The sequence below is a fragment of the Coccinella septempunctata genome, chromosome 7 (genome assembly GCF_907165205.1).
Source record: "Coccinella septempunctata chromosome 7, icCocSept1.1, whole genome shotgun sequence".
Taxonomy (NCBI): domain Eukaryota; kingdom Metazoa; phylum Arthropoda; class Insecta; order Coleoptera; family Coccinellidae; genus Coccinella; species Coccinella septempunctata.
Window position 1 is genome coordinate 950518 of NC_058195.1, and position 12799 is coordinate 963316.

The 12799-nt window shown below is 40.7% G+C and overlaps 5 protein-coding genes across 7 annotated transcripts; 1 reads left to right on the top strand and 4 right to left on the bottom strand.

Moving 5' to 3' along the window:
* Nucleotides 1–88: 88 nt before the first annotated feature.
* On the bottom strand, nucleotides 89–3117 carry LOC123317969 (isoaspartyl peptidase/L-asparaginase-like). 2 transcript variants are annotated; one of them, XM_044904605.1, is made up of 6 exons: nucleotides 2886–3117; nucleotides 1614–1952; nucleotides 1376–1562; nucleotides 874–1048; nucleotides 687–818; nucleotides 89–450 (listed from the first exon to the last, which is right to left on the bottom strand). In XM_044904605.1, the coding sequence occupies exons 1-6, from the start codon at nucleotides 3062–3064 to the stop codon at nucleotides 287–289; spliced, it is 1176 nt and encodes a 391-aa protein (XP_044760540.1). In that variant the 5' UTR covers nucleotides 3065–3117; the 3' UTR covers nucleotides 89–286. The 2 variants fall into 2 exon arrangements, with proteins under 2 accessions (XP_044760540.1, XP_044760541.1); XM_044904606.1 differs by lacking the exon at nucleotides 2886–3117 and adding an exon at nucleotides 2023–2294.
* A 107-nt stretch (nucleotides 3118–3224) lies between these two features.
* Nucleotides 3225–6297, bottom strand: LOC123317970 (isoaspartyl peptidase/L-asparaginase-like). 2 transcript variants are annotated; one of them, XM_044904608.1, is made up of 7 exons: nucleotides 6004–6297; nucleotides 5629–5825; nucleotides 5453–5570; nucleotides 5188–5392; nucleotides 3640–3820; nucleotides 3452–3580; nucleotides 3225–3399 (listed from the first exon to the last, which is right to left on the bottom strand). In XM_044904608.1, the coding sequence occupies exons 1-7, from the start codon at nucleotides 6177–6179 to the stop codon at nucleotides 3263–3265; spliced, it is 1143 nt and encodes a 380-aa protein (XP_044760543.1). In that variant the 5' UTR covers nucleotides 6180–6297; the 3' UTR covers nucleotides 3225–3262. The 2 variants fall into 2 exon arrangements, with proteins under 2 accessions (XP_044760543.1, XP_044760542.1); XM_044904607.1 differs by lacking the exons at nucleotides 3225–3399; nucleotides 3452–3580; nucleotides 3640–3820 and adding exons at nucleotides 4016–4174; nucleotides 4229–4360; nucleotides 4583–4754 and having other exon boundaries at nucleotides 6004–6290.
* A 214-nt stretch (nucleotides 6298–6511) lies between these two features.
* On the bottom strand, nucleotides 6512–7908 carry LOC123317973. Its single transcript, XM_044904613.1, has 3 exons — nucleotides 7722–7908; nucleotides 7269–7619; nucleotides 6512–7076 (listed from the first exon to the last, which is right to left on the bottom strand). Exons 2-3 carry the CDS (start codon nucleotides 7530–7532, stop codon nucleotides 6837–6839), a joined length of 504 nt encoding a protein of 167 aa, XP_044760548.1. The 5' UTR covers nucleotides 7533–7619; nucleotides 7722–7908; the 3' UTR covers nucleotides 6512–6836.
* Nucleotides 7909–8320: 412 nt separating this feature from the next.
* Nucleotides 8321–10816, bottom strand: LOC123317966. Its single transcript, XM_044904603.1, has 9 exons — nucleotides 10595–10816; nucleotides 10370–10517; nucleotides 10075–10314; nucleotides 9839–10018; nucleotides 9479–9783; nucleotides 9236–9423; nucleotides 8983–9172; nucleotides 8711–8900; nucleotides 8321–8649 (listed from the first exon to the last, which is right to left on the bottom strand). The coding sequence occupies exons 1-9, from the start codon at nucleotides 10606–10608 to the stop codon at nucleotides 8488–8490; spliced, it is 1617 nt and encodes a 538-aa protein (XP_044760538.1). The 5' UTR covers nucleotides 10609–10816; the 3' UTR covers nucleotides 8321–8487.
* A 154-nt stretch (nucleotides 10817–10970) lies between these two features.
* On the top strand, nucleotides 10971–12724 carry LOC123317967 (cytosol aminopeptidase-like). Its single transcript, XM_044904604.1, has one exon. It carries the CDS (start codon nucleotides 11117–11119, stop codon nucleotides 12668–12670), a length of 1554 nt encoding a protein of 517 aa, XP_044760539.1. The 5' UTR covers nucleotides 10971–11116; the 3' UTR covers nucleotides 12671–12724.
* The last annotated feature ends 75 nt before the right edge of the window (nucleotides 12725–12799 follow it).

Below are 12799 nucleotides of genomic sequence, written 5' to 3' on the forward strand. Positions count from 1 at the left end.
TTCACTTCTATGTTCTGTGATTTAACAGAAACCAAAGAGGATATGTCACGTCACTTGTGTGGTGATTCGATGAGAAAATACACTGCACTAAAGACCAAAACAATAATTTATTTACAAGCAATTCAGCCTTATTCATTCAGAACGTGTAAGTAATTATATCGAGCTACATTATCTTATCGCCTTGCATTCAAGTTAATCCTGTACGATGACTGCATGCATCCAGCGGCGTAGACATAATTCGAGAATACATCACTGATAAAATACGTAAATACTGTGAGTGTAGATCTTAACCCATGGAACACGTATTGGAACCTGCCGAGACGTTTTCTACTTCCTGTTTACCCTTATCGATGCCGTATACCAGTTCATCCCCTTTCCTATACGCCCACGACATCCTTTTTGTGGTCATGCCGATTCCAACTTTTCCTTCTTTAGATATACAAATAGCACCTGGAATATTTCTGGATAAGTACATGGTAAGTGTCGCTCAAATCAATTAATATGTTGTGAAAAACGTCGAAAGAAAAATTTGAGATTAACCACAAAAATAATACTGTAACCATCGACTAATATGAATTTTTCCTTCAATCATAGAGTTCATAAGTTAGTAAGTCTATGTCGACGATTCTTTATAAAGATCTGAGTTGTGTAAAAAGCCGCATTCAATAACGAAAACCCCCAGTTACCTGCAGTTTCCTTCAGTTTATCCGTCATTTGATTCAACGACGTTTCAGTAGCAGTTTGAGGGTCAGCTCCCCGTTGCATCGCCGTTATGATGCTATGCGCCAGGCACCATTTCGAAATGGTTTCCCCGTGACCTACAAAAGGTACGTGTCAGCTGTCTATGGCTCTGACAGTTATTAGTGTACTAACCGGTCGCCGAAACTGCTCCAACATCGTCTCTAGCATAAGTCCCGCTTCCTATGATCGGACTGTCCCCAACTCTACCCGGATGTTTGCCGTTTAGACCTCCGGTCGATGTGGCTGCCGCTATGTGTCCGTTAAAATCTAAGGCCACTGCTCCTACTGTACCCACTTCGCCGACCGTCTGGAGAACAATGGAGGATTGATTAGAAGACATTGGAGGCAACAGTACAACCTCCTTGCAAACCTATTGATGGCTATAAAGGCTAAGTGCCCTAGGATAAGTGCCAGATGGCGCTAGCAGCATTACTGCTTCAAGTAGACCTACAGACGACCAAGAAGAGGGTCCCACTTGAATCATTTGGTGAATCAGTAAGGCCGCGAGCGCCAGCTGACACTTATCCTTGGGCACTTAGCCTTCATAGCCCCTTTCGACCCTGAGCCATCCATGGGGTTGAAGGAAGATTACATTTCGTCCCTAATAAGACAGTTAATGGCCTTTTTCTCTCACCTCCGTCTCCCCAATCTCGTAAAACACCCCGCCGGTCTGCTTGTAAATCTCCAAGGCCTTCTGGGCGTCATCGGTCACCAGGGCACCCGGCGGCAGCATCTCCACGTCCATCTCCTTGGCAAAACCCATGGCGCCTTCCCCGGCCAACATCACATACGGCGTCTTCTCCATGACCATCCTGGCCAACCTACAATTCATCCCTCAAGAAAATGGACTAATTTGATGGTTCCCTACTCACGATACTGGATGGGCGATGTCCCTCACCACTGCCACGCACCCAGCGTCCATGGTCGCTCCGTTCATTATGCTCGAGTCCATCTCCACCTTGCCCTCGCTGTTCAGGACCGAACCGTGGCCGGAATTCATGCATTCGTCGTCTTCCATCGTCCTGACCGCTTCCTCCACTGCGTCCACGGCTGAGCCTCCCCTTTCCAGCACTTCGTAGCCTCTGATCGCCGCCACTTTGACGGCGGCTACCTTCGGCGGCACCCTTGAGTCTCTTACGTTTCCCGCGCCACCGTGAACCAGGACAATGGGCTCCATTCTGTTCTTGCACTCGCCGAAACCTCCGAAAAAACTACAGAAATATATTTGGACATGATCGGCGTGATTTCGAGGATATGCGTCTTATATGGAAGGGAACTCACCAAAATATCAAGCACCGTTCCCAGCAACAAAACAACTGTTCTAACGTAACATTTCGCCGATAAAGCGAAATTAATTATTAATCACACAAATAAAAACTCAATTGAGTAATAGACGCCCAATAGGGCATTGGTTATCTAACAACGGAAAATTTCAATAATGTCGAAATAGATCACGATCGATTCCCGCCAGTAAATTGATGGAACACGCGAAATCTAACACGTGGGTATCGGCAGAAAATTTCTGGACGGATACTCGGGGCTCCCTCGATCGATATTGATTAATTTTTATATGTGCGTATGTCCTATTTAACCGTGTTCGAGTTCAATCGTGTCAAAATTTATCGGATTTATCGCACGCTTACTGAACGTATTGATACGGGATCAGAAGAGTGTCGATGTTTTTAAACAAAATGCATTTATCGATGTTCCTGTTTATCCGTCTCGTTTTTATGTCGACTTCAAGGCATCGTAGATACAAAGTGACACGATTGACGTAATGGGCCTTGAGAGAAGACGGAATTTCCGAATCATTTCGGAGGCATCCAGCAAACGTTCGATTCCTAGCGATTTGAACCTTCTGTAGATGTGAAACATTCACGAATTTCACTATCGGGTCATACTAGATGATTCACAGCCACTAGGTAGATATATTGGAAACAGGTAGTGAAACCAAAAAAAGAAAGGAGAGAAGAGTGGAAGTTGATGATAGATATGCATATACCAAACTGATATCCTTCACCTCAACGTTCTAACAGCCTAAACATTCAAGATTTCCAATTTGCAAACCTTCAACATAAGGCAGTTGTACCAACAGTAAAAGATAACTTAACTAAAGTAAAATTATAAATACTTATTATATATACATTGAAGCTATAGAACGTTTGTTGACTACTTTCTCTTCCAAATTATTCTTAGTTTTTCCTTCTATTTTACTCCCTTTCTCCGGTGCGTTTTTCACGTCAGTTCTCGCCGCATTGATATCTTTTTTCCTAACTTCGTCACTGAAATATTTGTTGAAAACGGGAATCCACATCGAGAGCATTCCAACTGCTTTAATTTTCACTTCGAATTTGGAGCGTTTAATTTTTTTTCGAATTGTTGTAATTGTCATTCAAACGTCAGTTAGTTTTCTATGAATTTCTTCTTCTGCTATGGAGATCAGTGGGTCATTATTTATAGTCCGATCGAATGAATAGAGTAAATCACATGGATTTAATTTATTGAATGAAATCTTTGTACATCAACAAGTGATATCCCTTTTTTCATCATCGGGATCGACACCATAATGGAGGATATTCTTCCGTTGGTAAGCCCAGGGCATTCTCTGCGCGGTAAAATAAACCCCAACATCTCCATACTTCGTTATGCTGACAGCACCTGGAAGGACGCGTCTCAAACTAAATCACATTTTTTCGACGCTAAAATTCACCTGCGGGTTCCTTGAATTTGCAATAGAGCGCCCTCAACCACTGCTGACTGGACTTCAGGGCATTCTTACGCTCCATCTCCTTCGTTATCTGAAACGCCAACATCATCCTGATCATGTACCGTCCATAACCTGAAATTCGTCCGTCAACGCCTCTTATCTCACGGCCAATCGTAACGGACACTCGTCACCTGTCAATGAAACTCCGCCCACGTCGTCGTCCGCATAGACGCCGCCACCGATCGAACACGCTTCGTTGAATTTTCCGGTCGTTTTTCCATTCCAACCTCCCGAAGATGCGCCTACGGCAATGTTGCCCTTGCGGTCGATGGCTACGGCTCCAACTGACTCGGTCCTCGGCCATATGTCTCTCTGCGTTAAAAAGCTGAAGTTTATCGTGTTTATTTTGATATTACCAACTATAAAAGGCGCCATATGTACCATTAAACGTTGAATAATGACCTAACCTAACCTAACCCTTTAGGAAAACTCCTGAGTTACCCACAGCCGAGTACTGTAGATAGTTGGGGTACCTCAATAAGATATAAGTGAAGTAAAAGTCAATAGTATTGCTGAGAGAGTTTTATTTCACAATTGATTCCTCCTTATTGTCTTCTCCCAAGTCTGCGCCAAAATGTAGCTCTTCCCCTCTTTGATAAGCCCATGGCATCCTAGGAGCTGTCCAATAAATGCCAATATCTCCATCTCTGCTGATGCATATAGCTCCTGGAAAACAGAGGTAGGTAGTGAAGCTTATAATAAGTAAAGTTTCTTAAATACCTCCGTCCTCATTGAATTTCTCTTTCATCCTGTCCAAAATGTTTGTAGTGGCTTCTGGAGCATTCCTTCCATATTGGATTTCCTTCAAGATCCTCATGGACAAGCAGAATTTCGATATTGTTTCGCCGTGACCTGAAACGAAGTCTTTTTCAAACTAAACTGCCATTTCTCCTTGACCTAACCTAAACTAAAATGACGTTAATCCAACTTGACCTTGAACTCACCTAAACCAAAACCATTAAACTCTATGGGGTTCCCATAGAGTTCAAAGGCCAAAACCTTGATTCATCTATGACACCAATTCCAACCACAGAGCTGGTCACTTATAATTGATAATAAAGAATAATGCCCTACCTGTCACAGAGACTCCACCCAGATCATCGTCACAATAAGCCCCCTTTCCGATCTGGGGGCTATCTCCTACCCTGCCCGGCATTTTACCCAACAGGCCTCCTGTGGACAAGCCCACAGCTATATGTCCCCCTCTATCCATAGCTACAGCTCCAACGCTTCCGGTCGGAAGGACCTAAATACAATATGAAAAAAAAATTCAAACGAATTAGTAGCGAGTTACTGATCCTATGCACATAAGCCATAACTGCATCGATCGAAAACTTGAGGATATTCCATACAACCAGGCCTAAATATATGAAAAAACACGTGCATAATTTCAGAAACTCTATACATCATTCGAAAAGTCGAGAGTAAACTTACCTCCAAAAACGACGAAAGGAATTGAATTTAGTGGAACTTTATGGCTTACGAGCACCAGGATCACTGAAAACACTGATAGCTTTGATATTATTAGCAGTAAAACGCCGTTAAAAAATTCCCATTTACGCGTTTAGGCCGATTGTAACAAAGATATTGTGAAATATCTTTGGATTGTAACCGTATGCTTAAATTAGGTTAGGTTTCGGTAGGAGAAAAAGCCACAGAACATGCTTTTAACTTTGTACCTCGGGTTTCTCCTCAACTTCCACCTTTTCCGAAGTCAAATCACCTTCGGGGTCTTTCTTATAGGCCTCCAAGGCTTCTTTGGCGGCCAGAGTTACCAAACTACCTGGCTTTTCCAACTCGTAATGGTTTTCTTTGGCGAATTTGGTTGCTCCCTCTCCGGCCAGCAAGGCGTGTGGCGATTTTTCCATCACCATCTTGGCCAAACTGAAAAAATGTAGTACATAATCCTTCAAGATTCATCACGATTTCGATCAATCGAAATACCTGATGGGGTTAGCTACATCTTTGACTGCAGTTACACCTCCAGCTTCCAAGGTTTTGCCAACCATGATGCAGGCGTCAGCTTCTACTTCTCCGTCATAATTCAACACTGATCCTACACCTACAGAAAGATTTAGAGGTTATACGGCGTGGCATAGTTCAAATCTTGTGAAACTTGCCAGCGTTCATTATGGGATCATCTTCCATCACCCTTATAGCTGTTTCCACGGCTTCTACAGATGTTCCACCTTGCTTCAGCACCTTGAAGCCAGCGATGGCTGCCTTCTTGACGCAGTTCATCTTCGCCGGCACCAAATAGTCGGGGATGTTACCAGCTCCACCGTGCACCAGAACGATCGGTTCTAATTTTCTACATCTGAAAAAAAAATTACAATCGACGATGAATTGATCAAGGTGAAAATGGTCCTGGAAGAAGCTTCTGAAATCTCCATAAACATCCTCAAGCTTTTCTTCCACTCTTTTGCATGGTCCAAAGACGCATCCTTGAGGAACCCCACGAGGGTTTCAAGTAGGAAAGAGACACTCTTACTTACACTGAAGATATTTGCTGTTTGTCCCTAATTATTCTACTCTCAATGGTACCAGAAGCTTTCAGTACATCACTTTCGGTGCTTTCTGACTTTAAGTTTCCTTTTTCTGCATCCGTTTCTTTTTTCCTTGTCCCTTCGCCGAAAAATCGATTGATAACAGGCAACCATATTGGGAGCATTCTCTGTCTGCTTTTAAAATTTCTCCACTTCAAATTTTGAGCGATTGATGACGTCCGGCATTTTTCAAAAACTGATGCTTGACAGATCTCATGACGGATTTTTCAAGTTTAACTTCACGTGCAAATACAGTAGAGATTTGAGACTAATTTGTGTTTCTCGTTGACTTGAAAATGTTATCTGCAACAGTGTCTGTAATTTTTGGATATATTCCTTTTTAGGTTAATTGCATGTATCTAAACATTATAAACCTTTTCTGTTTGTCCGTGTACTCTTCAGATTGACCTAACCGATATTCATGAGACTGTTGGAAAGTGGAGTGAAATAAAATAAATAAACAAAAAAGTTTATTTGTAAATACCTTCGATACTTACACATAAGTAGTCTAATAATAGTAATAAAAGTGAATGAAAGTTATAAAAACAAAATAATACTACTAAACCACACAAAATAAAATCAACGATATGAAAAATTCTGCACTAAAAATATATTAATACTTTGTATAGTTTGATACATATATTTAATAAGAATAAGGACTATAGCTTCACGTAAATTTATAAAAACAGGGACAAGTAAATACTAAAATAACAAAATGAAATTGTCAAGAGTAACACATGTGCATGAAATTGTCTAGAATAACATACGTGCATGAAAATGACTCAATAGTACTCCATTTCCGCAACATATTCTATATAATATTCTGTAAAATTATATGGTACAATTCTTCTCTCCTCACTATCATGGGATAGTATTCTCACAACGAATATCAATGAATTCCTGTTAACATTAGAAAGATGACTGCAATATTCAATTTCACTCGTACCCAATCTCCGATGATCCAAATTGTGTTTCAATGCTATAGATTTCTGAGAATTGGATATAGCAACATATCTCCTCACCTGTATAAAATAGCCTTCATTATTAATCAGTAGGTACTCGGCATAAGGAAAACAGTGGTTATTGAAGATAAATTCATAATAATAAGCATTCTAAGGAGGAAAACTACTAATAATCTGGGTAATACCATAAACTGTGTGATTATTCAATTTTGATTACTACTTATTTAGACTGAGAGACAAAAATTGTAATACCTTGTACAATGGTGACTTAGTGAATACAACAATCTGAGATCTCATCAGGAACTGACCAAAATCGTAGACATTCTGAATCCTGGTCAAATTTTTCAGACTTTTGGCATTGTTGATTGCTCTCAGCAGGTCGTTCTCTAGTTCGTCAAATTCGGCAGTCCCTCTACAAACTGTAAATTCTCCACATTCATATTGCTTATCCCAAGTACTAGGGGAAAAATGCATTATGTCTGCATTGGCTGCTGATTTTGGCTGAAGGGAACACATAGTGTATTCGTTTAACTGGAGCACTGTCGTTTAGAGAATGTCTTATCCAGAGACAACCTCTGTCTCTGGTCTTATCGTTTTTTCACCCTAGAATAGGTAGAAACTAGGATTTAGAATTAACAAAGAACAATTAATAGTTCCGGGATTCCCCCGAAGGATCATAGAGTGAACATAAAAAACTCTACTAACCTTGATAGATGAATTTTCTTTTTTGTGGATGGCTTCCAATCCAATACACAATAATGTAAATAAAGGAACATGTGTTGTTTTAATATTATAAACATTGAATATTTAGCGCATTCTATAATAAAATAACTTTCAAATTTTTTTGGATTCGTAAAAATGGTAGATTTTCTTCGTGGCGTTCACAGAACACTAATATGGTGGCGATCACGTGCGATTATTAAAATGAGCATAGTGTTTATCTATGAAAATGAGCTTATTGCTTAATCAATTATTTATCTTGTAAATACCCTTTACTATCTATGAAAATTGAAACTCATGAATCATGATAAATCAAGATAAGAATGTATCATTAGGAAGATTTATATCCCATTCCATGCCTCAATTTTCCAGGGGAATTTTCATATTTCTATTCATCATAATTGAACGTCTTTCTATTATTCATAAAATAGATATACGAGCATAAACATTGATGAACATGATTTGTGCTCTCATCAGAGATCATAGACAAACCAGAGGTTGTCTCTGGACAAAACTTCGTTAATTATTCAATTATTTTTCAGGATAAAGGAGAAGGCTTTCATCCTAAAACTAAAACAACAAAATATTCTTTGGTTTATTAGATATATCCGGATTATATTTCACCTTCCAAAAGGACATAATATATAAATTTCGAACATAATACTTAATACATAAAATCTTCTGAAAACATCGATGTATCTGAAAATATTTATAAAAATTCTTGAAGGGCCTTCACTGACACCACCAATGATCATGTGGGTTTTGGAAAATCCAGTTTGCCACTCCGCTCAGCAGAAGGATCATCTGTGTCGCTATCGTCTTGAGGCTCCTGAGATTCCGGCAGCTTTATGAAGGGCAGATGTTCACTCCCGCTCCACATCGAATACAGATTCCCATGTATCCTTATAGAATCCTGAAAAAACACCGTCACAAAGGACCATATTTTTTCGCATTAATTCTATTAATTCACTCACCCCACCGCCTGGGTTATCGTTGCCTCGTTCCGATGAACTTGTGGACCTACTGTGTATGGAGAGACAGGACGAGGAGTCCGTTGATGAACTGCTCTTTCTAGATATCAGTGGTAGACAAGGTGGAAAAATATCGTAATGTTCTGTTACCGACATGCCAGTGTTTGGAACATCGACAGACTGCCAATTACCTCTGAAACAACCGAAGACTCATAATTGGATGCTTCATTTGTACGAACTCGACATAAATCTGGAACTTTAAATCTTTGTTTCACCTTTGAGAAGAAGGACCTGGGTGCATCCTCCTGTGCATCCTTTCCTCGTGGGTCTCGGGCCAGGGATGCGCATAGGGCCCATAACCTGTGTGACTGGGGATGGAAGATCTCATTGGACGACAGGATAAGAGCTGAATTGCTTCGGCGAGGCCTTCCACCACGATAGCCCCAGTTGCTGGAGGCTGTGACTCTAAGATCAGACAACAAATGAACCGGATTCTCATAACTTCCGATAGATGAATATCTCGCTTACCTGGTGTTGTACTTCTGCTCCTTTCTTGGGAGGAGGGAGCAGGAGGTACCGTCAATTTAGAAGGCGGTACCACCTTCTGGTTCCAAGTACCTGTCTCCACCCTCCCACAATCCCACGGCATAGACCATCTCCTCATCGTGCCATCAGAGCTTTCGCCCCCCACGTCTTGAGCTGCTGCCTCCGACCATCTGTCAACACAAGCGGCCCTAAGTAGAATCGAAAAATGGGAAAAATAAATTCTACCTTCTCTGACCACTGATTGGAAAGAGCGGAAAATGCAAGGGCGACCTAGCTCCCCTTCCCAGAAACGGGTATTTCATGGTGTGCAGCTGTCCTGGGTTCGGAAAAGGCCCCCTGATAGTTTCAATCGTTCCCGCCTGTCTACCCATATCGTTGTAAGTCTGAATCGGACTAGAGCCTCTGGAAGAACCTCTGGTTTCAGCCCCCAGAGGACTGGCTTGTTGGCGAGGCATCTCCTGCATCTTAGGACTGTCCATCGACCCGTGCTCAGGGGGATAATGCGGACTGGAGTTTTGCGACCTCGATTCCTAAGAATTCACTCAAATAATTCAAATTTGAATCTTCATTCATCATGCTCGTTACCTGCGTGTCAGGCCTTGTGAAAAACTGCTGCAAAGGAGCCATGCTACAATCGGGTTCGTGAACTCCCCCGGGTGTTGCCTGACACGAAGGGCACATTGCCATGGCACCAAAGAATTCGCAACCTACAAGCGAGAACTGGTACTGGAGATTCACAAAGGTCAGCAGGTTTTCTGTTATGATCTGAGGTGAAAAAATATCTAATATCAGCTTCATTCAGACACTTTTTCTTTCATTACCTGCTGATTATGATCCTGCTGCCTCTGAGCATCACTTTCCGTGAATGTATCTCCAATACTCATGTCTTGCATGGCCGCTGCAATGTGAGTTTTAACGGTGTTTGTGGCATAAATAGTCGATTTCAGCAGTTCGTCCCAGCTCGTTTGGCAGTTTGTAGCTAAAGATATGTTCTGGGCTAGAGATAAATTCATCAACGATTGTGAGAGTCTCAGACCAGCTGAGCACATCGTATTTAATATCTGAAATGGACTGATTTAACGAATCCGAATCCTAACAATGAAGTAAATAATAAACCTGTAAATAATTGATCCAACTGTTCAGACACTGCGCAGCAGCAACTTTGAGAGTATTAGGACTCAATTGTGGCAGTTCTTCGACGTTTCTTTGGTCGCTTTCTTGGACCTCCCCTGTTGTATTTGGCACTTGGGAATCACCCGTTTTGCTGAAAGTAACAACATTTTCAAGAATTGTGGTGGACATCAGTCGCTAATGAAATAAGTTAAACAACGCAATATTCACCTTTCTTTTTCCATTTTTATGTATAACTATAAAAATTAGCCTAACAAAATTGTTTATATTAAGTCACAACCATATTAAATTCTAAAGATCAGTCTATTTTTTTTTATCCGGGAAAAGTTATACTGTATCACATTTTTAAATATCAACAGGAATAATTGTATTCATAGAGCTCCCATATTATTGAAGTAGACGAAAAAAGAATTGCGATGAAATTAACATTTTTTATTTCCTTACACATTTGTTGTTTACCAACAATGAAAGTTTGACAACTTTGCGGAAAATCTATGGTTACGTAATTGTTGGAAATCTCAATGGCCCTTGAAAAATAATTTTTTTATTATTTAACTTTGAAAAAGTTAAGAAAATATTCAAGGACTTGTTATGCAATTCGTTATGATTCATTGGATATTAATGATAGAATCCATCAAGAATTTATTCACACCCCATTCATTGAGTTGAGGTTAGATAGCACACCGGTGATCTTTTATTTTGAATATTCTTGTTAACGGGGTTGAGAAAAAAATGAGGAATCTGTTGAATTGCATAAAACTCGAGAAGTTCTCCAGGTATATCCGACTTTCCCAGGGAAATAGATTTTATTCTTCTCAAAAGGTCAACAAGAATGGTATTGTTCTTGGCGTGTACAGTGAAAAAATAGGGGACGAAACCAAATTGATTCTGACCCCGGCAGCGGAAAAATTCAACGAATTAAGCCACGGTAAATTTTTATCAAATTTGAAATTCGTCGAGTCGGAAATAAAAGAAGGAAAATCCTTCGTGTTCTGGGGTCTGCACGAAGACTACCAGGCAGTAGCTGTAACCGGACTAGGCGAGAAAAATAAAAAATTGGATTCCTTAGAACTTATAGATTCGAATAAAGAAGGAATTCGTTTGGCTGCGGCTAACGGATGTACCGCTTTGAAAAATGCTGGAGTCAAAAATATATCTGTTGAAAGTTTAGGGGATGCAGAAGCCTCAGCTGAAGGGAGCGTTTTAGGGACTTGGAAATTCCAAGAGTACAAAACGAAGAAAGATGATATTCCCAAAGTTAATTTAGTTTTGGAAGATGAATCGGAGTATGAGAAATGGAATCGAGGTGTCATAAAGGCAGACGCCCAAAACTTGGCTAGAAAGTTGGCAGACACTCCGTCCAATCTTTTAACACCAACTATATTCAGCCAGCAGATCGTTGAAGTGTTGAGATCAGAAAATATAACCATCGAGGTTCATGATCAAGAGTGGGCAAGGAAAGAAAACATGAATGCATTTTTATCAGTTGCTAAGGGTTCAATAGAACCACCCAAATTTCTGGAATTAACTTACAACAACGGTAAAAATGATAAACCCTATGTTCTAGTAGGAAAAGGAGTAACGTTTGACGCTGGAGGCATCAGTATCAAACCATCGACTTCGATGGACCACATGAGAGCTGATATGGGAGGTGCAGCTAGCGTAACAGCCACCCTTTACGCTGTAGATAAACTTAAAATACCAGTTAACCTCAAAGTTCTGATCCCCCTTGTGGAAAACATGCCGTCTGGTAGCGCTTTGAAACCGGGGGATGTAATCAAAGCAAGAAACGGAAAGACAATATGCGTCGATAACACCGATGCTGAAGGAAGGTTGATCCTTGCCGATGCCCTTTGTTACAGCTCTAAATTCACCCCGAAATGGGTATTGGACATTGCAACTTTAACCGGTGCTATGATGGTAGCTCTCGGGAGTGGAGCAACCGGTGTTTTCACAAATTCAGACCACTTATTCAGTATCCTTCAGAGTGTTAGTTCTATAACGGGAGATAGGGTGTGGAGGTTTCCCCTTTGGAAACATTACCTAGACCAGATCGCTAAAAACGACGCCTACGACCTAAACAACATCGGTCAGGGTAGAGGAGGTGGTAGTTGTACAGCAGCAGCGTTTCTCAAGGAATTTGTGCCGGAAAATACTGAATGGTTACATCTCGATATGGCTGGTGTTATGGGGCCACAACCAGATACTTCTATGCCTTATTTAGGGAAAGGAATGACCGGACGACCTACCAGGACATTAATCGAGTTTATAGCAGCGCAAAAGTAAAGTTACAAAAATTGTACATAATTTATTTTGTTATTAAAGTTTTCAAAAATTAAATTTGTTGACAAGCGGGTCTTTTTAACATCGAAAACTTACTTTCCACCTTTAAGATCTCAACCAATAAAAAATGTT

Bases quoted from the DNA above. Each gene is read 5' to 3' on its own strand.
- LOC123317969 (XM_044904605.1), bottom strand. From the start codon at position 3,064: ATGCTCTCGATGTGGATTCCCGTTTTCAACAAATATTTCAGTGACGAA. The intron at 1,953-2,885 runs GTATATATAATA...ATATTTCTGTAG, and splicing joins AAACGTTCTATAGCTTCAAT to TTTTTTCGGAGGTTTCGGCG. The intron at 451-686 runs GTAACTGGGGGT...GAAATATTCCAG, and splicing joins TAAACTGAAGGAAACTGCAG to GTGCTATTTGTATATCTAAA.
- LOC123317970 (XM_044904608.1), bottom strand. From the start codon at position 6,179: ATGCTCCCAATATGGTTGCCTGTTATCAATCGATTTTTCGGCGAAGGG. The intron at 3,821-5,187 runs GTACAAAGTTAA...TTTTTAACGCAG, and splicing joins AAGTTGAGGAGAAACCCGAG to AGAGACATATGGCCGAGGAC. The intron at 3,400-3,451 runs GTGAATTTTAGC...GCGTCCTTCCAG, and splicing joins CAAATTCAAGGAACCCGCAG to GTGCTGTCAGCATAACGAAG.
- LOC123317973 (XM_044904613.1), bottom strand. From the start codon at position 7,532: ATGTGTTCCCTTCAGCCAAAATCAGCAGCCAATGCAGACATAATGCAT. The intron at 7,077-7,268 runs GTATTACAATTT...TATTTTATACAG, and splicing joins CTAAGTCACCATTGTACAAG to GTGAGGAGATATGTTGCTAT.
- LOC123317966 (XM_044904603.1), bottom strand. The intron at 9,784-9,838 runs GTAACGAGCATG...GTGAATTCTTAG, and splicing joins TCACAAGGCCTGACACGCAG to GAATCGAGGTCGCAAAACTC. The intron at 9,173-9,235 runs GTAAGCGAGATA...GTCTGATCTTAG, and splicing joins GAGCAGAAGTACAACACCAG to AGTCACAGCCTCCAGCAACT.
- LOC123317967 (XM_044904604.1), top strand. From the start codon at position 11,117: ATGAGGAATCTGTTGAATTGCATAAAACTCGAGAAGTTCTCCAGGTAT.